General features: G+C 39.8%; 1 protein-coding gene across 3 annotated transcripts in view; it reads left to right on the top strand.

Annotated features, from left to right (window-relative positions):
• Positions 1-25,374, top strand: part of TNFRSF8 (TNF receptor superfamily member 8) — a 31,226-nt gene that overhangs the window by 1,811 nt on the left and 4,041 nt on the right. Inside the window, exons 2-11 of one of the 3 annotated variants that reach the window (XM_084495210.1) lie at positions 9,125-9,334; positions 17,766-17,856; positions 20,336-20,461; positions 20,882-21,037; positions 21,140-21,233; positions 21,683-21,963; positions 22,178-22,285; positions 22,840-22,878; positions 24,014-24,063; positions 24,844-25,048. In XM_084495210.1, coding sequence (XP_084351336.1) covers positions 9,251-9,334; positions 17,766-17,856; positions 20,336-20,461; positions 20,882-21,037; positions 21,140-21,233; positions 21,683-21,963; positions 22,178-22,285; positions 22,840-22,878; positions 24,014-24,063; positions 24,844-25,048 — 1,234 coding nt within the window. In that variant the 5' untranslated portion in view covers positions 9,125-9,250. Of the gene's footprint in view, positions 1-9,124; positions 9,335-15,855; positions 15,945-17,765; positions 17,857-20,335; positions 20,462-20,881; positions 21,038-21,139; positions 21,234-21,682; positions 21,964-22,174; positions 22,286-22,839; positions 22,879-24,013; positions 24,064-24,843; positions 25,049-25,374 lie in introns of those variants that run through there. The other 2 variants (XM_084495209.1, XM_084495211.1) reach the window with 2 other exon arrangements.

Raw genomic sequence — 25,374 nt, 5'->3', positions numbered from 1 at the left:
TAAGGAAGGATCTGTAACTGATTTGAAGAGCTCAAATATGCCCATAGAAAGGTAGCAATCTATTCCTAAATGTCTCCTGCAACAGGCATAAAAGATCCATTAGGTAGAAGGCAGGGATCCTCCACTCTGTGTGATAGCAGTGGAAGAATTTGTTTGGAGAATAATGTAAGCATTTGGCAAAACTGGAAGCTACGGTGTTGCTCACACTTCTAGAAGCTGGGATAGACACAGTGAGACCATTCTTGTCTTCATCTGATTTTTTATATATATATATATATTTTTTCTTTTTTTTCATAGCACTTGGAACATGCTTGCTCAGTCTGTGCAGCATTGTCTTCTGTTAATGGCTGGCTCTGGTGTGCGTACCCACTTATATTGGTTCTCCTTTGGCATGAGTGATAACCACCAGTTGCTTTGATGGTAAAGCTGGAAGTTTAGTTCCTCTTTCTGACTGCATATAACCCTGATTCATAAGTTGAGAAATCCAGCTTTGCTTAATTAAATCTGGCACAGTAAATAATGCATCAGTTACTTGTTTTAACAGATAAGTGGAGTTCAGCCTTTAAAACGGAGCTCCATCTGCTTCTTGACAGCAGCATTAGACTGCCATCAGTGTTATTTTGTTTGTTTGCCTCCCCTTGGATTATTGCGAGGTAGTTTTAGTGATGTCTTAGGATCAGGTGTTTCTTGCTGTCAGTACATTTCAAGAATTAATACTGAATCTAGATTGAGTGTCGTGCTGATTTATCATTCTGTGTAGTTATCAGTAGGTCAAGGAATGACATCTCCAGATGTCTCCACAACCCCCAGGTGAAACATTTTGCATGTGGCCTGAGCTTGCTTTTTGAGTGATTCGTAAACTTTGATTTTGGGTCTTTCATCTTTCTAGAACTCGTGTTTTCACAGCCCAGTTTGTTCTCAGTGTGTGTCAAATCTGAAAACACAAGAGAAACTGTGCCCCTTCTTTTCTCTGTTAAAACCCTCGATTTCACAAATTTCCTGGGTAATGTCAGACCAAATGTAAGGACGTGGCTTTCCACTTTTGCTGGTGTATTGCATTGGTTTGTGCAGAACAAAACCATGCTGCTAAGAAGAAGAAAATAAGAGCCCAGAATTTCAGTGTTTAGATGCTTAATCTTTAAAACACTCTGGAAAAAAAAATTGATCCTGAAAATCTTCCTATTCATTTTTTCTTTCACAAAAAATTATCTAATATTTCCCTAATTTCTTTCCTTTGATTCAGCAGAGGAAAACTTTTTTTTTTCTCTGTTAATAGATAAACTTTTTCAGCTTTTAGATGAGGAGAACCAGATTACCAAGAAAAGAACTGTTACCCTGAAAGTCTGTGATGGAACTGGGAACTAATCACTCCCACTCCTGTGGTTTAACCACATGGCTAGTCTTTCCGAAGCAATTTTATTTTCGATTTTGAATTAGGATAAATACAATTGGAAGCTTTGCTTTTTCAGTTTCCCTGTTTTACTTCCTAGACATATGCAGAGTGCTTTTCAGTTGCAGCAATAACATTACAAATGCACGAGTGAACAAATGTAAAAGATTTGCACAAATAGCATTTAACAAGGAAAAGTTGGGCCTTGTCTTCTTATTATCTTGTACTGAGTAACATTCTTTTTTTTTCTAGCAGTATAGATCCAGAGTTACTCTGTTGAATTCCCTAGAGTTTGTCTGGATTTGTATTTGTGTAAATGTGAGCAGAGCTTCTTGTTATCAGAAGGAAGAAAGATGCTCATAATATCAGTAATCTTCTGAAAGGGTGTATTTATTCCCAAAGTAAAAAATCAGTTGATATTGGGAGCACAGTAAGATCATAAGTAATTTCCAGTAAATGGCAGAATAGTGCTTCATTCTGAAAGAGCTAGTTTATTTGGGAGCTGTTCACTGACTTACAGATGAGCTTCATGGGTTAAATGCTTTGCTGCAGTAAATGAACCTGGCTACAAAAGACCTGCCTGTCAGTTCACACATGCAAAATATCTGAAAGTAGAACTTTTGTGAAATGACAGGGCTCCGCAAAAACCTCTTTTACCTCTCACTTTGGTTCTGTCCTATGCTTAGATCTCTCGCTGTATTAAGTATTTTACACTGAAGTTTTTTTTAGCATCTTCTGCCAAAAGTTTACAGACTGGAAATTGTTGAGTGCCTTAGTATACTTGCTGTTTCAAGTCTGTTTTTGGTTGAGTAGCATCTTCCAAAAACGATGAAAACTGGATCTGATGGGTTTGTTTTAATGAACCAGAGAATTGAATAAAACACCTAGACTGCAGTACAAAGAACACCATTAAAATCTTAAATCTGGTGCTCAGAAGTTAATAAATCCTATTATTAAAATTTCTTTGCATATCCACTCCTTCTAACACAGTTTTTATTCACAGTATCCAGTCAGTCCAAGCTTCCCTCATCAGATGTCTTCCTCTCCAGTCCCAGTTGTGAGTTTCTTGTAGTCTTTTTTTTCATCCCTTCAATTGATTCTGTCTGAAAGCAAAGGAGACAGTCTTCATCTTAGTTTCAGTTCCTGATCATATCCTTGTGAGGAGAAATTACTATAACGTCCAGTTTTGCTTCGGAAACCCCAGATAGGAATACAATGTTAAGAAGATGTGCTACAGGTGACCTTGGGAGCAACGAGAGGCTTAAGAATGCTTAGAGAAGGAATTTGTTACGGATCTCCCTACTGAAAATCAAATACATTCACCAATATACCAACACGAGGCATAGGGTTTTTTCTCAGGCTTTTGGTTGATCAGTTTTTGGCAGGCTTTCATGGCTTCTCAAAAGGTACATTCCTGAAACAGGAGTTGCCTTGCAACAGGGGAAAACAAAAATTCAGATTAAGGCAAATGTCTGATTTGACAACGTTCTCTCACACTGCAGAATTTGACTAGCTAGTATGTAGCTGAAAAATGAGATCCTGTACCAGATGGAGCTCAATACCAGACTCGTGAAGAATAACAGTGCGATCAATATCAAGTAATGTAACCCTTGAGCATGCTTCTTGGACTATAATTGTAATTATTTCAAGTAGACTTTTTACAGGGATGAAATTGTTATGAAATAAGGTTATGAGTTTACTGCAGCCTGTCTGCTTCTCATTAGCTTTGTGGCTAGACATTCTATATGCTTAGAAACTTGCTAACTAAAGGCAAGCACATGCTTATTTTCTTGCTTTTTACCAGTCCTTTCATGTAGCTGATAGCTTTATTAGAAGCCTTCCTGCACTTTATGTGAGATGTATAGAACTTCAAAGATCTTGATATGAGGTAAGACAGCTAAAGTCAAAAGCTGATGCTTGTGGATTTATTTGTATCAATACCCTGGCTGGGGGTGGAAAGAGTGGCCCAAATCAACTACTGGTGGGTGTCATTTTGGTTAACAGCATGACCAACAAACAAGCAGCAGAGAAGACTTTTGCGTTAAAATAAAACAGTGCTAGGGAAGCGTGAAGAAAGGACATGAACAGATCTTTAAAAGGCTTCAGCATTCACATGATAGTACCTGCCCCATCCTTATTACCTGCCATTTTATTTAGAGCTGTAACAATCAAGTGGCTGTCCTGTGTGGATCACGGAAAATTCACTATTGAGCCTCTTTGCATCTAGCAAGGTATGGGAGGAAGGGCATAATTCAAATGATATTCAAATAACACCGTCTCTGTCAAGAGCTTTCTCTGTGGAGAATGACAACATACAAACCTACCGCTAGCTTTCAGTAGCTGTAGTCAGAATTACTGAAAGTACAGACATGATGTGATCTTTTTTCTAAGGTTGTCTCTCTCTCTCAGCCAGCCTGTGGGCATAGTAATTCTGTGATATGGTTTTGGTTTCTTTCATGGAAGCCAAGTCTTTCCTGAGAGCACTGAGTTCTCTGTCAGCTCTTCTCATGTTTCAGTCTGACTCAAAATGCACTTTAGTTTTGAAGCTACTATGCACCAGAAAGGAAGATAGACATTTTACATAGATTCTTTGTTTCTTATATTAGTTATTTTATCTCTGTATAAAGTAGTAGAATTAGTTGAGAGGACAAAAATGGGGTTAAAGGTTTTTTTTTGACCACTTTATATAAATGACATTTGTAAAAGAAATTTGGTTGAAAAGTAAGACATGGTACCATTATTCAGATGATCTGTGTGACACGTTTTTAGCTGCTTAATTTTTTGTTTCAATCAAAGTTCTGAATGAGTCAACTGAATCAAAAAGTAAATGCCCAGGTTGCCCAGAGAAGCTGTGGGTGCCCCATGCATCCCTGAAGTGCTCGAGGCCAGGTTGAGTGGGGCTTTGGGCAGCCTGGGCTAGTGGAAGGTGTCCCTGCCCATGGCAGGGGATTGGAACCAGGTGATCTTTAAGGTCCCTTCCAACCCAAACCATTTTACAATTCTATGAATAAGCTTAGAGTTGTATGATATTTTTGTATGTAAACACTGAGGAGTCCAAATCTCTGTTAGCAGAAATGCAGAAAATTTGACAATTTAAGGATAACGATACTTAATGATGTAGTTTCTTGAAGGCTGGAGTGTAGCACAGCCATATATTGTACTATTTAAAATGAGGATATGTTCATATGGAAGTGACTGGAATGAAAACTAGGGAACATAAATGAAGTCAATGGGCTTTGCATGTGAGAGTTTATAGATCTTGGTCAATATGAGACCTCTTGCAGTAAAACTAACATCAGATGAGAAAACTAATTTTTCCCCCAGAACAGCTAGGTTCACTACTTTCTGGAGAACTCTTCCACCTGCTGTGTTGTAGCTCAGAGTCAGCAAAAACAATTACTGTCAACAGTACTTCTGACCTTTCCTCATCAGGAATTGGCCGTTTCACAAAGGTACTTTTTGACATTGTCTTCTGTAATTAAAAAAAAAAAAAAAAAAAAAAAGTTACATTATTGCTTGAGAACAAAGACCAGGACGCATCTCCTTCCGTTGGTTGTACATGAATTGCCAAGGAATTTCCTGTGCTCTGTAAGAACACAGCTGATTGGAACAAAAGTCCCCAGCTGCAAACAAACAAGAACTTGTGTGTTCTCCTTTTCTTTGAGGATGCTAGTTTGCATGTGTATGAAACTCTATATAAAGCAAGAACGTTAATTTCTTTTTCTGTTACTTTTACTAGAGAACAGAAATGCTGTGAGACTGTCCATCCACAATTACTGAAATGAGTTGGGATTTCCCCTATACATTGGGAATTTATTATGACCCCACCTCATTACAACCATGTTTTTCCTGCTGGGAACTCTTGTTTTAAGTCACTGCTACATTTCAGCAAGTACATGTATATAACAACAGCTCCATACCAACTTTGTTGATCAAAATAGACAAATATACCAAGGTAAATGACTAAATCCATGTAACTTTGCAGATCACGTTATCAGGAGCACCTGCAATGTATTTTTTACATATTGTAGAGAGGTTTGATTAAATGGACTGATGAATATTTAATACAAAACACAGGGGAAGTGTATGTGCAATAAAATAAGGATCAGTACCAGATCGGCATAGGGGGATAGAATTTTGCAAATGTGTAATGTACTCAACGTAAATGATTTTTTTTAATGCATTCAGACAAGTTCAAATGTCAGCTACAGCTAGCTTAAACTCCAATTGCTTGCTTACCAAGTGATTTTTCTCAATGAGATCACATTGTACCAGCATTGCCCTCCCCTCCATCTGTCCTCTTTGGGCTACTGAATGACTTCTGGGAAAGTTTAGGATGTTGGCTTCACTTAAAATGCCTAAAATTTTTGGGATCTTGAATGTTCGCACTGTGTTTTTACTACGGTGCCACTTTAAAACAAAGAAAGCTCTCCAATGGCTAAAATGCATGCATAGATCAAGAAAGGTGTGAAGAAAGTCATTCTTTGTGCATGGTTGCTTTCCTTCCTTTTGCCACGAGATTCTTTGTTTTTTGTTACTGTAAATACTTTTGTTTTTCTTTTATTTTTTACAGTATTAAGCATTTCACCCTTTACTTGTACCTGCTACAGTATGTAGCGTTCATCCAAATGAACACTCCCCGTGGCACTGCTGAGACTTTGGTTGAAATTTTAGGGTCTGATTTTGTTTCATCTGGCTAAGTAGCAAGACTTGAGTAATTTTCATCAGCACATTGTGTTGCTCTAAATAGCAACCCTGACAGACACTGAAGTACAGATTTTAGATGAGGTTATTTTGGTGTGTCCTTTTCAATTCAGTGGCCTCCTTTGTCTGCCTGTTTAGAAATGATACTTCTCGGTGTTTTTTCACAGCTATATATATATATATATATATATAAAAGCACAGGGAATTATGCTAAAAGTACAGTGTAAGACTAAAATAAACCACTTCAAAATTAGAAAATATCAGTAGTACTATTGTTGGACGATGTGTGTGACAAAGCTATTTCTGTGTTATTCTATTACCACTTCCTTCACTAGGCTTTCTCTTTTAGCACAATGAACAGAACCTGCCAAAGGAGTGTCTTGGGCATGTGTTGGAGACTTTTTCCTTGTGGCTTGGCTGATTCTCTGCACTCTTTTGCTCCATGACATTTAAGTAACCACTGACCTAGAGGACTTTCTCCACTTCCTCCCACCTCATCTCCCCACAGCACATACGGATGACCGACACCAATCAGATACCTCGTGTGGAAATTAAACTAGCTAACAGAAAATGCCAACCAGCCTTGTCTTCAGCATTTCCACCTTGAACACCTAAAATAAGAGGAGATTCAGATGCTGAGGACAGATGCTTGTAGTCAACCATGCATTTTAAATAATAATGGCATGCTCAAGGGGCTTTTCCTTCTTTTTTTTTGTGATAGATGTTGTCCTCTGATAGAAGGACAGAGAAATGGGGCTTGTTTGTTTGCTTTGATTTGTTATTTCATTTTTTTTTTTTTTTTGAATACCATAGAGGATTATTTTCTAGGAAATCCAGGCAACAGTTAGAGAATGATAGCGTGGGTTTGTTTTAAAGCAGAGGTGCTTCTTCCAGTTACTGATATGGCTCTGTTTGGAAAGCCCCTTTCATTGTGTTTGAGATCAAAACACATCAAGTCTGAAATGAATGCATTTAGATTAAAATACATGCAGGTTGGAACGTTGCTTTTAAACACAGCCTCTTCACCCTTTTCTTTGTTGTTGGTTTTATTACTTACTTGTAATTAAATTGTATGATATAATAGTCTTACTGAAAAGTCAGCAGCAACAGTGAGTACTTTTCACTCCCCATTTTGAGGATGGAAGCTGGGAAGCCTGGTTTCATTTTGGACGTGTGGGATGGGTTTTCTCTTGTCTGAGGTCACTGATTTCACACTGCAGCCTTTCCCTCAGTGAGGGCATCACCACAGTCTTCCCTCTTGTATCCAAGTCATCTGCTTCCACGAAACCTTGCAAAACTTGGTGCATCCTCAGCCAAATTTCATTGAAGTTATCCAGTGGGTTAAAACAATACTGACCCAATTACAATGGAGATGACGTGAATGTTTTTAAAATGCTAGATACGCTCAAAAGTTGTAACTTTTTTTTTTTTTTTTCCTGGAAAACAGGCCAGAAACCCTTCTGTGTTCCCAGTTCTGGGAAAGTATTTCAGATGTGTTTTTTTTGTACTTGGATACTTTGTGTTTGGATCGGATGGACTGACTTCAGTAGTACAACTTTACAGAGGCTAAAGTCAAGTGTGTGAATGGGGCTTTCCAGGCGTTATCTTCCATCGGTTCCTGTCCTTTTGCTAGAAAAACTTATAAAGGAGCTGATCATGGAAAAATAAATAAATAAATAAAAACCCCACCAAAAATAAAGCATACAAATTGCCCTGATTACTGTGTCATTTGAAACAGCATTTTATAAATTGTGAAAATTGCCTAATGGCATAATATTGCACAAAATTAACATATTTTCTAGTCCATTATTTAATTAGGAAAAAGAAGAGTGTAATATATGGACTTTTAAATATTTAGTTGTCTCTAGACTGCAAAGGTGTATATACCACAATCAGCTTTTATAGATTAGAGAGCTTAGAAATTTAGAAGTAAGCTGATAAAATGATGAAAGGTGGGTAGATCTAAAAGTGTGTGTCACACAGCACTCTGAAAATGCCTGTTTTTTGTAGGATGCTATTTTTGAGACTGAAATAGAGGCAGATGTTTAAAAAGGGTTAGACTGTGAATTAAAGATATTTACATCATCCTAGGGGCCCTGTGGCATGCTCTCATCCTTAGTATTCTGTTGTGGTGGCATGGGGGCAGCTTTAAGAAAATCATCAATTATCCTACTTTCAGTCTTTTCTCATTTTTCTTTTTCTTTGTGGTGATAAGGGTGAGAAGAACCCAAAAGAAAACATGGGTGTGAGAATACAAATTTTCATTGTTTTCCCAGGCACCTCAGAAAGGTTTTCAAGGCAGGCTGCCCTTTTTTGAAGTGGCTGACTTTTACTTTTGACAAAACTTTTAGGGCAGATAAGAAACCTGCATGACACCTTAAACCAACTGAAATCTTTCCAGGCATCAGAGCCACAAAGTGTTTTCCAGAATAGCAAAGCAAGGAGCCGAAATGACAGGTATCAGTCCAAGGGTTGACTGTCAGTAGCAGGAATTGATCTCAAGTGGGACTGGATGCTCAAAGATGTATTCTCAAGAGGTAGCTCTGCAGTATGTTGGTGTTCAAATTGCAACATGCAAAGCCTAAACCTTCACTGAGTAACCCCAGGTGGTTGTGAGTTTTCACATGCTCATTCAAACAGGAACAAAATGACTGTACTGAACTACTGAGTGTGTTTCTTACTGAGAACTCTTTTGAGTCTTGGTTGCAGTTCTGAGAGCGTGGACAGGGCAGGGCTTGGACTCATGCCTGGCTCTGGGGAGGTGAAGTGCTCGCTGGGGGCAGCGTAGATGACTCAGGAGTCCGTGTTTCTGCGCAGCCAGCCACGTCCCCAGATGACAACCTTGATGCATGCAACTGACTTAGAAACCCGACGGCTCTGGGGCTAGTGATTGACGTGGTTTTGTTTTGTGTGTGCTTTTTTTTTTTTTTTTTTAAATTTTACTTTACTTTCTTGGGCAGCCCCTTTCTTCCAAATTGTTTTCTCGGTGTGATTGAGTCTCAAAGTCTGTTGCCTGCATGTCTTGAACAGCTGGAGTGATTCTGGACTGAGAAAGCAGACACTGAGCAAGGCTGGGCTGGACCCTGGGAAGACTGCAGACTTCAGGAGAAGCAACATGTCTGTCTGACCTGCGATGCTGGGAGCTCAGGAAAGCTAATGCCACTGCAGATGGCTTCTTGCAGCCTTGTACCGGGACTGTGGCTCCTGCTGCTTCTTCAGGATATCCAGGGAGCCCCACAGGTAAGGCAGGGTGCTATCAGGATCCTGCAGCCCTGGTGGACTAAATAGGACCTAGGAGAGATTTGGGGCAACCCTGGGATGCAGGGCAATTCTGCCCACTACCTGTATGCAGGGTAGTAGGTATGTGTAGAAACAGGCTATGTGCAACACAGGGTGATAAAGGTATAAAGCAGAGCTGTCCCAAAGCAGCCAGGAGAGTTTGTCCTCTCTGGGAACCCTGCAGGCAGAACCAGTGGATAGACAGCTGTGATTTGCACGTTTTCTTGGCATTGCTAGTGTCACTGCACCTCCAGGCATGTCACTGCACCTCCAGGCATGTCATAGCTAGGAAATGAGAAAGATTTCATCTAGGGATGGAGGACTGCTCTCATTTGTTTTGGGTGAATCACTTTTACTTTTGCCCAGAGGGCCAGGTGCTCTCAGGCAGATTCCCTGCAGAACTTGGCTTGGCGGGCTTTTGCTTTGCTACTGTGAGTCAGGGCTGGCAAAGTGAAAGGTGTAGAGGCAAACAAAACAGCAAAATACCTTCCTCTTTACACCCACCCACCCCTCTGACACTGACTTCCCCATGAATGGGCTATCAAATTGAGATAAAATAGACATAGCCCACTAGTCACACTCAGCTGATGCTGTAGGTGCAAGATAGGTTCCTGCTCAGATCATATCGTCTCTTGTGCATTTGTTCCCCCATTCCGCCCTCCTTACCCCTCCTCTGCTTCCTCCCCAGTGGATCATATGGCAACGAGCCCTTGGTGCCTGGCATAAATCCAGGTGGTTTCCGTGGCTGACACTTATGCACGCATGAGAAAAAGAAAAAGGTCAGTCACAGAGGCTCTTTGCATAGGTAAAGTCAGTAGGTAGCTTATATTGCCTGCTGGGTTGGATCCTGAAATTGGCCATTTCCCTGGCACTGGAAATATAAACCTATCCTAGCTTAAGACACTTGTCTGTGTATTGTAAATGAATGATATAGCACATCGCATGGGCTATATCACAGGAGATTTTTGGCAAGAAACTGACTCCAGTTAGATCTTTGAAAGTAACCAAGTCTGCATCCTTTTCATAGATGTTTGAAAAGGCTCCTCGTGACTCTTTTGGTAAGAGTAGGAGTTTGCCCTGGTGTCTTTAGCCGTAAATTCCCCTCCCACATGGCAAGCTTGCTCTACTTTGCTCTGGTTTATCTGCCCTGCCTCCATCTCCATCCTGAAGTACATCAATCCCTCTGTTCTACAGGATTACAGCCTGCAGTCTTTACTCATCTGACAAGTACCTAGGAGGACATTCAGATTAATTTGTCTGGTCTGCTGAATGCTAACTGCTTTAGGAGAAAGGTGCTAGAAAAAAAAATGGCATTTGTGCATTTGACATCACTTGTCAAAAGTGATGTCAAGAGTTTTGTTCACGAAATGAAAAGGGCAGAGAGAAAATTTGGTTTTCTAATACTCACTGTCAACTTTCAAACTCATAACAAAATCACCAGTTATCTGGAATAAGTACATAGATCTTGGTGGGATAAGCAGTTGGCTTCTCGCTATCTTTATTGCATCAATCACAGCAAACTTGGCTTTTGCTGCTAGTGGAGTACAAGTGATACTATGTAATGCAAGCAAGTCACAGCTTACTGGTTGTATTTTAAACCATATTCCACCTCAGATCAACCTGCAGTTTGGGATTTGGTTGTTTTAATTTTCAGTTAGCTCTCACTTGTTCATGTCTCTTCTGTTGAGCATAAAGCTTGACTACCTGAAGTCTTAGATTATCAGCTTCTTTCTTTCATACTATCAGAATTTGGTTAGAAGCTTGAAAGGGAGTCAACTGTTTTGCTACAGTATTACTCAGTTCTAGAACAGCCAATACTGATAACTTTTTTTTTTTTTTTACCGTAATATGCTTTCTTTCTGACTTACAGCTTATTTGTAGCAAGCTGATTTCTTGCTCTGCCTCACCATCACTTTTTCTCTATGAGCTCAAAAGACCATAAATAAATGAGTCAAACCTTACCCTGACTGAATTGTAGAGTAGCCCACTGAATTCAGCACCGTCTTTGCAATGGCCATTACTTAAATTGAAATAGCAAATGTGTTTGTAGTTTCAAGGATAGTGAGAAGACCCCCAAAAAGTATATTTTCTAAAATAAGTTCTCAAAAATAAACACTGAAAAAGGAAAATGCTTTGTATCAAATATGTCTGTGGGGTTTTTATTATTAGGAGGCCTTAATTAGAAGCATTTTAAAGAAAGCCAAAAAAAAGAAAGGCAGTGGTGAAGGGGTGTTGGCCTGATGGCTCAATGAAAGAACAAGGCCAAGGGATCCCTGGCCATCCCTTTGTAGAGCAGTCCAAACTGTTATGAACTGTAGTCTTTTCTTTTGGAAAACGTATTCCAGCTCATGCTAAATCAGGTACCTTTCTTTGACTGCAGTCATAGAAGGGTTCATGAAATTCAGTCTCTATCTCCCTCCAATTTAACCGGATGCTAAACTGAATTGAAGAGCTCCTGGTATTGGAGCAAAAGCAGGCACAAAGTACTAACCTGATAGAGACGTGTGGCTTGTTCAAGTTTGTTCCAAAAATGTGAATGGGTTAACATCATTATGGTAGGCTTTCTGCTACACCGGCACTTGTTTACTGTAACAGCTTACCTTCTTGTTCAAATATTTATCTGTTCTTCTACAACTGTCATAAAGACGCAGTAACTCTACACTGTGTCCTCAAGTCCAGTCCAGATCAAAAGAATTCTGATATAGCAGATCCAGAAATTATATCCGCGAGGTTTCATGGTGCGTGTGTGCACAACAACAGTCACACAAAGGGGAGGCCCTGCTCCTGGCTACACAATGCCACCGACTCTCCTGCCCTGAGTGAAATGAATGTGCAGCCACAGGGTGCATTGTTCCACTGCAGTAACCCTCTGAAAATCCAACTTCACCAATTCTAACAGCAGTTTTCATTCAAATCAGCTCCTACAACTGATTCACGCTCTGAAAACATAGTTGGCCTGCCTTAAACAGTCAAGGAGTTAGAGGGGAAGGAAAACGTGTGTAAAAAGCAAGAGAGGAAGTGGGATTGCATCCTGGGATGGCAAAGAGATTAACAGGATTAGCATAATTGCAGTAGACATGTATTTCCACGTTGCTGGCCCATTCTTAGCACAGATCCATTCATACAGTTTACTCAAGCAGCAGGAAGCACAAAGACCTGCTCTCCATCAATGTAGGATTCCTCACCCCCAGCCCCCAATACTGCTGTGATCTTTCTTGAATGTTAAAGTTTTAGTATTTTACATACATACTAAAAGAACTTTACAAGTAGAGATAGAGGTGTGGTGGTTGTTTGTTTTTTTTTTCTCTCACTGGTTGATTTTACTCCCAGATTACAGGTACGGGCCAGGCAGGATATAAGGATTTGAAAGATTCCAATGGCATATTTATATACATGGCTTTTTGACTGTTGGACAATACTACATACCATTGGGATAAAACTTAGTGTTTCTTCTGAACTGTTTGCTTCCCTGTTTTTCAGGGAACACTAGAAGGTGTCACAGATGCTGCCTTAAAAAGTGAAATTGTGCTAGGATTTTGAATTTCTCTGGGTAAAGATGCTGAGTCCTGTTTCTGTCTGTCTTGCGAAATGTGATATTGCAGAATTCTGCCCTTGCAGAAATGAGGACAGTAACTTCTCTTTGTTCTGTAAAACTTAGTGGAGGTTTCCTTGATGAAGCAAAGCCACAACCTAGTTGCTGATGAATATGAATTATACCACATTCTTTGGGGTTTCTAGGCATTCCAGGAAAAGGTGGGAACTATCACATCCACATTCTTCCCACAAAATAAGCATTAAGAAACAAAAATGATTAAGTGAATCTCTTCTCGCTGACTAATTGACTATTTCTAAAAGTGTTTTGGAGCCAGGGGAAATAGCACCAGAAATATACCAGAAATGTCTTAATGCTAAGGTTTCTGTTGGCAAGGAGAGCAGTGAATGTATAATGCACTTTTCTTTCCCATGTCACATTCTTGAGCTCTCGTATTATAAAGCACCACTTTTTACATGAGTTTTTCCCTTTTCTCCTCAGTGTCCTCATGATTCCTTCCCTTCTTTTAGGTGATGCCTGTTCTGATTAAGGCATGATAAGAGGGACATTTTCTTTAATGGCTACCATCAACTCAGTCACAATTCTGGAAACCCAGCAGAGCAGACTCTCACAGCTGCAGCTGTTGGTAACGCAGCTCAAAACAGGTCTAGCCTCAGTATGTATGCTGGGGAGATCAATGCTGCTGCCACTGGTGGGAATTTTCCTCAGAATTTCCCTCACCTAAAAAGAATCAGTATTTGCCGTCACCAGATTCCTTTATAGCTGCAGTGTAACAGGACAACTTCTGAGAAAATTGCTTACCCACTTTGGACTGGACAGATGGTTTTCTGTTCCACTGGAAAAGCTTGAGAGAACACAAGGTATAAATTCTGCTGTAGTAAACTAACGTAGCCTAATAGGCGTTGGCTTCACCTTAGCAATTGAACTACTAGCAGGATAAGAAGTGTTTTCAGCGCTAATGGTGACTGGCATTATGCATTCTGTCCTGGAACAGTGAAAGAAACATGCAGTAAGTATTTTGCAGCCCTTACAAATTCGGATGGATTAGGTGGTTGAAGTCTAGATTTCTGCCATTAAGAAGCAGCCAACAGTTGAGGAACGAACCACCCCTTCTGCCCCCAAGAACCAAAAAAAACCAAAACCAAAACACAACAAAAAAACCCACCACCAACAAAAAAACCCTCCACCACCAAAAAAAAAAAACCAACAACACAACACATTAGTCCTATCACTTTGAATCTTCCTGCAGAGTGATCTAAGGATTTAAGATACTGGTCAAATCAAGAACATGCAGCTTTCCAGAAGTACTGAATCATGAAGGGAGAGAGGGAGAGAGGCTGGTAAAGCTGCAATCCAGAATCCCCTGTGCTTCTTGATGAATTGTTTCCAGCAATCTCTTCCTAATTTGAGCTCCTGAGCTCATCAAAATCTCAGAAGTCAAACAAGCTAACTTCCTACTGCAAACTTGCACCCTAACTGTAGAAGAGATATAAGACGTGGTATTTTGCATGTGGGAAGAGTAGTTACAGGTGGTGAAACTGAGGTAATTTACATATTCAGTCACTGAGTGGGTAACTTACCTCAGTTCTGGCCTTTTGCTACCCACTAATAATGCATATTTTTCTTCCCTTTCTACATATGTTTAGCTTGCTACCTTTCATTTTAGTTCACTTATTACTCTGACATTGATTACACACAGAAAAATAAAACTATTACATTATCTTTTTATGGCTGACATTTCTTAACTTTTTCCCAAATGTAGCCTAATCAGTCAGATCTGTTTAGAAACTTAGATGGCATCATCATTTTATGGAAGACTGGCATCTTTTGAGACCTTGGCCATTCACCTCTGCCATTCCTTCAAGGCATGTTCTTTGGGCACTGATTTGTTTAATTCCTCCACAAACTCATGGGAGTTCAGGGTGGAGAGTGGTCTTATGGAAAGATTTTTTTATTCTATATGAGACATGAAAATTTCAAATTGAGTTTACAAAAGACATTTTGCAGGTAGCTGTGAATTAGAAGTGGTGGGCTCAGAAGGTGGTTTCTCAGACATAGAATTGTGCATGTTATGATTTGTTAAAATGACCTTTTACAGCAGAACACCTTGGGGTTGCCTTGTACAGGTGGCTGCAGAGCTGTGTTTTTAACTGGATGCTTCACAGCAGCATTTGTTGTGAAGCTACAGGTGTTATGGAGTACGTTACGGAGTATCTAGTAGGCTGTAGTATATAGCTGCCCTCTTGTGGAAGGAAAAAAATTGTTGAGGACTTTCATATGCATATTTACATAATTGTGCAGTAGTTACATGTAATTCAGGCAGTAATTTATCCCAGCGCTAGCATCAGGGGAAAATTCATAATCCCGGTTTGCACCACATTACCTATGAGCTGCGTCTTGTCCTCAGCTCAGGATTTCAGTATTTTAGTCAGGATCACTTTTTAAAAAGCAGCTCTTCAGTCACACTTGTAGGCAGAGATTATTCCTTTAGCCCCCTAAAGAGGCAATTACACGATCTGTAAGTTTATATGCTGTAGGTTTACATGTTTATATCATTCAAGAATTGTGTCCCCATTCTGATTTAAAGTTCAGCATCATTTGAAGCCAGAGTTGGTTTTCTAGTAGAGCAAGGAAGAGAAGATCAGTTTTTTGTGGTAGTGTTTTACAGATCTTAAAGAGAAACTAATCCGGGATAATTTACATATAGCAAGGATGCTGTTGTTTCTTAAGTTTTCTCTGTAAAACTAGTCAGTCCACTTCATACCCCTGAAATGACTCCTAAATAATCCTGTGTGTAAGTGTGACTGGTCTCACTGTGTCATTTCCTGTTATTTAATTTAGTCTTAGATGGCTGGCTAACCGGGGTGCTTCTACACGCCGATGAAAGGAGATTCCACTTCCTTTTCCTATAGTCTGAGGCTTCCTCTTAAGAAAAGACAAATACAGGGTACACATGTGTCAACTTGACCTGAGTCGGGCTGAGCAACCAGATCTCTGCTATTTCCCCCGTACAGTAAGGTAGAAAAAAGCGCTTTGTAGGGAGGCTCTGTGGCCTCGTGGTTAGTGCACATATGTGAGGCAGGATTTCTCAGTTCTGTTATCAGAGCTCAACGAAATTTAATGGTTTCAGTGTGTTTCTGTTTCTTGTACTTCTGTTAATTTCCTCCTCGACTGAAAGTTCCTGTTTTCTCATACAACTTGGGGCAAGTTATTTAACTGATTTATTTATTTATTTGCTTATGGTCCAGCCATGAAAAGAACAACACGTTAAACAGGAGACTGTGGTTTTGAGATCAGTTAGTAAGATTCTGCACGGCATACAAAGGCAGTAGGAGACACTAGGTATTCTTTTTGAGGCTGGTGGGAAATTCACCTTCAGAAGGTGGGATGTACATTTCTTAAAATATTTGTTAACTGTCCTACCAGTATCCTGTGGGAAAATCTCTGGAGAATCTGCTGATTCAGTCTTTACAGAAAAAAAGTTGCCGGTTATATCTTGCAGCAAATAATGAAAATGAAATTATCAGATACCAATATTTGTAGGGGATTATTAGGGGAGATGCCAAATTCAAAAATCAGACTTTCTCATCAGAAAACCTGTAGTGCTGTAATTTCCCACAGTCCATAGTCACCCTGCTGTATGCAAATGAAGCCTTATTCTCTGCTTTTTGGTACAGTTCAGAGCAGAGTGATTTTTTCTAAGCTAATATTAGAACTGTTGTGGCTTTTTTTATTCTTAATCTAAACAAGTATCAGTTATGTAATCAAATTGAGGGTTGCTCGTGAAAACCTTCACTCACAAAAGAAGTGGGATTAATTATTTGAATAAGGGCTTCACTGTGTGAATAAATATTTGTAGCTTTATTACCAAGGCAAAACCCACCTGTTCTTAGTGTAGGATTTGTCCCCAGATGAAAAGTGAGACAATGTATTGGTTTACAGTAAACATATCTTTAGGTTGCTAAACTCAGATGTTATGAGTGGATAAATAACTGAACAGAAAAATTTGTTTGCTGCATTGATAAATAGTGTGAGAGCAGCTAAGCACAGTAGGGGAAACAAACAGGAAGAAGTATGAAAACACAGATTCAAAGATGCCTAGAAGTACAGATGTGTAGGGTTAACAAACATGACAGGATATGAATAACCAATATACGAACAACTGCAAATATAAAGAATGAGCTTTGTGGGTTACAGCCAATTTAGCTAGCCTTAGGTGATGTTCACTATGGCACCACTTCTCATTTCTGTGCAGAGCTGGAAATCTATTACAGATATTTGGGGATTCTGTTTTTTATTTTCTAAAAAGTTTTTAAGTCAAGATGGGATCATTTTAAGGACAGTGATTTTTAGCCTTTTTTCATCTGTTAACTGCAACAAGGTTTTTAAAGGAGAGGTAGACTGCTACACAAACTTACCTTGGTAAGCTTTACTATCTTATACCTAAGTTTCAAAGAGTGTCTAGAGCACTGGCTGAAAACCATTTTGGTAGAGCAATGCCACTACACATTTTATTGCATGAAACAAGGAGTTAATTTCTCAGCTCTGAAATGCTTGATGAAAAGGTCAGGCCACAGTATTCATTCCGTATGTTTGAATCACTTTCAGAGAAAAGAGCCCGCTAAGTGAAGATACATACTGGATCATTGCTAAATACACTGAATATTACAATATTTGCTTAACTTTATGGACAGCAGTTATCTAGATGTTTTAGAGGATGGTTGAATTGTCAAAAATCTGTAGGCTTTTCCCTACCATTTGTAGTCACCATAATTCGAGACCAGTGCTGGATCTGCCCTAATTATTTTCTAATTGTGTCTTTTCTGTTTAAATTTCTAGCCATCGCTCACCTCATCTCGTTCCTGTGATACACACAAGAATTGGTTCTATGATGAAACTTTACAAAGGTGCTGTTACCGGTGCCCCTCAGGTCAGTATGTTTATGATGCAGTCAAATTAACATGGAGCCTTTCTCATAGACGTAGTATGAACTGGGTATATCTGCAGAATTGCGTTTTGACCCTTAAGTGCAATTTTGTGAACCATGATCTGGTGTGGATCCAGATGGGAATTTGTTCTCCACTTCCCTGCTCCTGTTCAGTCTGCATTCAAGCAGTCTAAATTGCAAACAAGATAACTTGCAATTATTATTTTTTTAGTTGATTGACACTCAGAAGTAGCTAGAAGTAGCAGGTGTAAGAATTAATTTCAGTTTGCCTCAGGGTATGAAGTAGCGTAATGATATTAGGCTGAAGATGTTTCTGATCAGAGACACAAAGTATAAAGTGATTGTGCAGAAAATCTGTCATTGTCCTAATATTCAAACCAGTTTAGAAAGCATCTCACATGAGGAATGGAACATTCACTCATCAGGGGACAGAGTGAGCTTTGCCAGATGCTAGATGTGAGTCGGAGGCATATGAGCTCAGAAGCAGGAAACATCTTAGAGAGACAAGGGTTCTGGAAATGTCTGAAACGCTGTGGGTGGGACATTTGATGGTACTTCACCATCATCAGTCTCTTCTTTCAGAAATGTTTTCTCTTCTCTCTCTCTCTCTCTCTCTCTCTCTCTCTCTTCTCTCTTTCTTTTTTTGGAAAGGAAATTTTTGACATTTATATGTGCTCTAATAATACAGAGAGGTTTGGTGCTTGGTTGCTAGCATTTGCATGCTAGGGACATCCTGTATTGCTTCTGGGCACATCACTAGAATCATTCAGAAAATGTATGAGAAAGCAAGACCAAGGGATGGAGAAACTGGTCCTGTAAAAAAGGAAAAGGGGCAAGGACTCTGAGCCAGTTCCAAGCAAAGAAGCTCTTTTCTCCTTTAAAACCATACTTTGCAAATCCTAATGTCTGTCTCAGACATCTTTTGCCATCCTCCAGGGTCTCCTTTACAACAAAAACTTATAAGAATCTTTTTTCATTTTAATCTTCCGCTACTCCTTCAGACAATAACACATTCATATCTGCTACTAACTCAACTTCTCGTTGCAAAGAGTAGCTTTTCTAAAATTCCATTTACTCCAAGTGGATGTATTAGAGTCTTGATGCAGTCTGGCTTTACTTTCCTTGGTGTTCCAACCTACAGATGTAGAGCTTTCCATCTGAGCACACTGGCTCAAGTGTAAGCCAAATCATCTGTTTCAAAGTTAATTTCAAGCTCAATTTCAATATAAACTTTAAACCAAACCTCATAAGATAATTCTAATTGATTTCTACAATTGCCACATTTCTTCTCAGGTGCTTAATTCTTCTTCAGGTAAAATGACACTTCATACCTTGGACACCAGAAGAACGTTGTCTTTCTGTTCATCACAGAACAGAAAAAAGCCCCCTCTCAAAGGGAGGAATAGAGACTTTCACATGAAATAATAATGTTGCACCTTTCTTCTGTTTATTTTGTTTATATTTTACCTTTTATCTTTTCTTGTTATTGTTGTTCTGGGGGCTGTTGTTGTTGTTTTTGCTTTTAGACTCTAAATCAGATATCTAACTCTATGAGATAGTATTGCATTCAACACTGAAGATCATTTCCTCCTCACAGTTAACAGCAAATCCTCAGGAATGAATGAACACACGTATTCTAAAAAGGAAAACACTTGTTTTGTCTACTTACTTCCAGTACATTTTTCTGTACATACAATTGCAGCTGGTATTCCTTCTGCTTGGGCTTTGATCTGGTTGTTGAGCTATTAACACAGTGAAGGACAGTACCAGAAGATATGACTGGACAAGCTTCAGAGCTTGTCTACTTGGGGCACACATCCCCCAAGAGAGGGGGAAATTTGCTGTTTCATGTGTACAGGAAGTCTCAAATAACTATAGTTCAAGCTTTTGGGACATTGTGGGAGGAGGAAGGAAATAACACACACGTGGAGGTAACTTGCCTGCAGCTTGAGTGCTGAGATTCAGACCACTCCAGCAATCGTCCCCAACCTTCAAAAGGAAATCTCAGACAAGTAGTTTTGAGGAAGTATGAGTGATGTGTTTTAAGCTTGTCTGGTCATATTTGTAGGGCCAAATATAACATAGCTGGTTTTACTTATACTCCCACACCATGCTTGCCAAAGCAAATAGTAGGTGAGTTATTTTCCTGCCAGGTCTTCCATGCCTGTGGTTAATTAACCCTTTACAACTGAGTGATGCAGTCTGGTGCTGAAAGTGGGATATATTTCTCTCCTGTTTACTACCCATGAAACATTCAACTCTGCCTATCTTTATGTTGCTGTTTTAGCTTTTCATTTTGCTTCTGCAGCTGTCACTTTTCCTTACCATTGTGGTTTAACCTTACAGGCAGCTAAGCACCACACAGCTATTCACTCACACACCCCTGCCCCAGTGAAATGGGCATGAAAACTGGGGAGGTTTCTGAACAGGTATCCTTCACATTTTGTTTTTCTTTCTCCAGGGTATGCTAAAAGGAAAGCCTGTCCCATGGATCCAGCTGAAGACTGCATGAGATGTGGACCTGAACAATATCTGAACGAAGAATCCCAAAAGCCACATTGTGATGCTTGTGTGTCATGTACAAAAGGTAGTTGATTTACTTTTTATCACACATACTTTACTATTAGAGCCACTCTAAATATTCTCTTTATTAGCATTTTATTAATTTAGAATTTCCAGCAGCAAAGTTATCTGTCCTTGGCTACTGCTCTAGAGAGCAGAATGCTACCTTGCACATAACGAGTACCACTTCTTGTTTGGCCTGGGACTGCCTGAAAATTCTGGCATCTAATGCCATCCAAGTCTGATTTCTGCTTTCCATCTTCTATTACAAACTGTTGTCTACAGCTTTGTCCAATTGTGCATGATTTAAATTGCCATCGCAAAGAGTGCCAGCAGCCCGTTCTGCTTCCCAAGCCTTTGAAATGGTGTTGCTCAGCTTTGCCTCCTGCTTTGCCTTTCCCTTGCAGGGTGATTGTTTGCTACTCCATCTGTTTCTTTCCTGCAGAATCTGACCTTGTGGAGAAAGTGCCCTGCTCCTTCAATTCTAGCCGTGTGTGTGAGTGCCGACCAGGTCTGTTCTGTCAGACTGCTGTTAAGTACACCTGCATGCGATGCCAGCAGCACACTGCTTGCAAGCCTGGTTTTGGAGTCAAAGTCAGAGGTAGGAATTCCTCCCTATCTAGTTTGTCTTTTCTGATCTTGGCCATAGTCCTGGACCTATGGCATTTTGGTTAGTCAGTCATCAGTCATTGTTTTCATTCAGGCACCTCAACAACTGATGTTGCTTGTGAAGAATGCCCCCCTGGGACCTTCTCTGACCAAACCTCCAGCACTGACATCTGCAAGCCCCATACTGAGTAAGTCCATAGCTTTTTGAAGTGTTTAACTGATTAGCTGAAGCTAATAAAAGACCCGAAGGGACTCCTGTCACTTCTTCTGGTGCAAAGTATACAAATTCATTTTAGAGGCAATGGGATAGCTTTGAGCCTATGTGCAGAGTTTTGAAGGCCCCTCGTTATGCTTGTTGCACAGCTCGATACTGAAGGAAGGAAGGAGACTCCCTTGCCTCATTTTCTGCTCTCTGCATATGGTTAGTTTATATACACAAGTGATTTTCAGGTTTGCATCCAGGTTAAGAATCAGTGCCACAGAGGTGAGATGGAAGTTAATGACTTCCTGACCAAAAGCAATAAATGCACATGGTACTACAATGACCGAAAGTGATGTTTGCTCTATAGAACACCTTAACATATATCAGAGCGTTTTCTGTCAGTGCTGATACACTGTTCTCTCTTTCATTCCCTAGCTGTGCCAAGTTAAACAAAGTAGCACAAAGCAAAGGAAATGCCACACATGATGAGGTTTGCCTGGACCAGTTGCCCACCTACCTCACCCCAGGCACTTTCTCCACCAGATTCAGCAATGAAACAAATAACCCTGACCTACTGAGGCTTGAGGCAAACTTGGTCACTATTTCTAGTGCTCTTTTAAGTGCTGCAACAACTGAAAACCCCAGTTCTACTCCCAAGGAGAATGCTCCGGCTGGTACTCTTCCCACCTCAGACAAGGGGGAGACAACAACAGGAGGTAACGAAGATTTACTCTCTCTAGCATATTTTACTTGTACGTATCTTTAGTAAAAACAATTTTTATGTGAGAGCTTCCTGCAAAACCCTTATGACTTTTAAAATTATATCCATCAAACACACAGATCTGCTGAAAGTAGGCAGTGCTGACAGAAAAGGCAGCACTCTGCCTCTTCTTGAAATCACTGTCCTCCTTTTCCCCTTCTGAGCAGTAGGTCTTGTTTGGGGAGTGGTTCTCTCTGTGATGCTGCTACTGGTGGGCATGCTGTTGTTTTGGAAATGGAAGATGTGCAAGAAACGAATCCTCATCCTCAAAGGAAAACGTGAGTTTTTAAAGCTGTAACACATAGCATGCTGTTTAACCTCCAAGGACATGCCACCTGGGAACTATAATATCCTAAAACTTTGTGGAGGCCAGTAGGGGAGATGATATTTACAAGCACCTGGTGAAGACAGGCCAAATGTTCTAGGCAATCTGTGCAATACGTTGGAGAACCTTAGAAAAAGACTGCAACAGCTGTTAGTTTATGGAGGAAGATGCGAAAAGCTGGGTGGGGAAATGGTAACGGGTGATTTTTTTCTCTCAGTGCAAACATATTAATATAAAAATCAATATTAAATGATGCCTGAAGTCTTTTGTGAGTATTTTCAGCTTCCTGGGAGTGGGCTGGACTTGGAACCTGTTTACTGATTGTGACTCTCTGTAGCTTTGCATAGAGTTGCATGTGGGGTGTGCCTGCATAACTACATTCCCTCTTTAATAGAAAGCAGGATGTGCAATTTGTAGGTTGCTTGTAGGCCTTGTGGGTGTGGTAAACCTGTTATAGTCCCTGTGCTCCACGATGAGTTTTGTTAAATGAATGTTTTATTTTATCAGCACCTCTCACTTCACACAAATCCAGGATCAGATCTGACGGTGAGTGACTGACTGACCAGAGATTGTAATACATATGATTAAAGAATAAATGGCTAGTCTTAATATGGAGTTTTAATTTATGAAACTTTAAAACGTGGAACCAATTTAAGTCAAATGAATGTACCTGTAGACATGCAAAAGGCCAGTCCTGTGGAGGCAAGTACTGCTGTGAATATGACAAGCCACTAGATGGCAATTTTTTCCCATTGCACCTGAGTGACTGGGTGATGCAGCAGTGTGGGGAGGCTTTGCTGGAAAAATGTCAGGTTCATTTCTGTGCACTCAAATATGGGAGATGTGTTCCCAAAAAAGTGGACGTTAGCCATAGCAATCTATATATATCTCCTGGATTACAGCCATTTTGCTTAATTAACTAATCCCCTCTTAGCATTTCCACTTCCACTGACTGCTCTATTCTCGTCTATTGTGGTAGATATTTCTGATCACCATACATCAGAGCATTTTCCACTCATTTATCCAGGAATATGATTTAACACCTCTCACATGAGCTCAACTTTCTCAAAGTGGAATTGTTGCTTCCTGATTTGCTTTACACATTAGGAACTGGTGCTCTGCAGCATTATAGAGTTGATGTTGAGAATAAAGGTGGATGCATGTCAGAGCTAAATTAGTAGGCCCGAGCCTGTCTAGCTTCATGGTATTGTAAAAGGATGCTGAACACTCCCTTTTTCCCAGCTCCCTTCTTTCCCCAGTGTTCCCTTCCTCCACCCTTGCATAAAATCCCACCTTCTTTGTATTACTGACCACACAATGACCTGATGCAACTTGTTAATCCAGTAGAAAGCTATTCACTTTTTATTTTTTGATTTATTTATTTTGATAAGACAGTCTTCTGCTTCTTTAGAAAGCTTAATCAGTTCATCATGTGATTAGGTGAACACCAGTTTTGGTGTGTGGAAAGTGATAGGACCTCACATGGTTGGCAGCAATGTGTCACTGCTTCACCTCACCCCTACCATGGAAGTGTGTCCTCAGTGGTAAAGAAAGAAAGATACAGGTGAGTTAGGTTGTAGAGTAGTTTAGGACATGGGTGGGTGATATTTCAGAGAAAATATTAATGTTCTTGTGATTGCTGTGAATTCTCTTCTGATAATTTTTCTTCTTTCCATTGCAGGTTCTGATCTGGTGAATGGTATTCCGAAACAGATCCCTTTCTTTTCCAATGTAAATAACTAACAATATTTTTTAAATGTTCTGTTAAAAAGGTCTTTTTATTTGTCATTTTCTCTGTAACCTGTGATCCCCCAGGTGCAGAGATGAGACATACTAGGGATTGCTACTTTCATGTCTTGGGCTCCGTTTAATGTAGTGTTAAATAATGTATTTCTGCCAGTTTTGCTTCTGAAGGGAGTATATAAATTTGGACAATATCTTCTTAAAGTTCTTCCTGAACCAAATCCCTTCAAATTCTTACTTCCAGAATCTACCGTTCTTACTGATGTTATATTCTTTGCTGAAAGGTGCCACTGAGCCTCAGTCCCCATAATGCAGCTGCTACTGTATTGCAGGGTAGCATGCTCTGCAACAGAGCATGCAGTATAAGACATGCAACAAAAAGTCAGAGTGACAAATAAGCAGATTTACAAAGGTTCATCAGAATCTAAATTGCAGACGAGGCAAGTTGAATTTCCCAAAGCATCCACTCAGGTTCAGGAAACTAGATTTCAGTGGAAGTAAGGTACATTCTTGCAAATCTCACAAAAAATAAAATAAAATCTGTGCATTTAGCTTAAGAATTCTATTTTTAAATATGGCCTTAAGTAATACAGGAACCTAATTCAAAGGAACTTAAGTTCCTCTATCTGTTAGACACTTTGAAATTTTTTACTCCCTGTGACAGTGGTGCTGTTATGTTGTTCTGGCTGCTACAGAAGAATTCAATAGACCTGTTACAATGTTCTTTTTGCATTGACCCTATTTCTACTCGTCTCTTTGTATTTGCAGATCATGCTTCCTACTGATCAAGGGCCAGAAGAGAAGGAGCTAATTGAAAGGAACCTTCCTTTGGAAACCAATAACAACTTGGTTTCCACCACAGAAAAAGCTTATAGTCCTGATCTGAGTCTGACTGATGTGACACAGAGCAATGGAAATGCCCCAGATTGCCCTGTCGATTCTCGAGTGAGAGATCACACAAATAATCGAATTGGTAAGTCTTGCCTTTTTTTTTCTTTTTTCTTTTTTTTTTTTTTTCCAATTTTTAAGCCACAGGAACATAATATCATTCTGAAATTATTAGTAAGCTGGAAAATTATCTGAAGCTCTTAACAGAGCTGGTCCTGGACACTTGACGTTGTTTACCATATGCGGGTTGGGTTATTTCATGTGTGTGGGGTATGTATGTATGTATTTACTTATTTATTTATTGCTGTGAGTCAAATCCAAGGAGTTACAATGGCTAAGCTGATCCAGAACTGTTTTCTTAGGGTTGCTGGGATCCAGTCATGCTTTTCTAGAGAGCAAGAGGAGACAAAG

Source organism: Aythya ferina (genome assembly GCF_964211825.1).
Source record: "Aythya ferina genome assembly, chromosome: 21".
In the NCBI taxonomy this organism is placed as follows: domain Eukaryota; kingdom Metazoa; phylum Chordata; class Aves; order Anseriformes; family Anatidae; genus Aythya; species Aythya ferina.
Note: the sequence above shows the minus strand (reverse complement) of the source record. Positions and strands in the feature narration are given on the sequence as shown.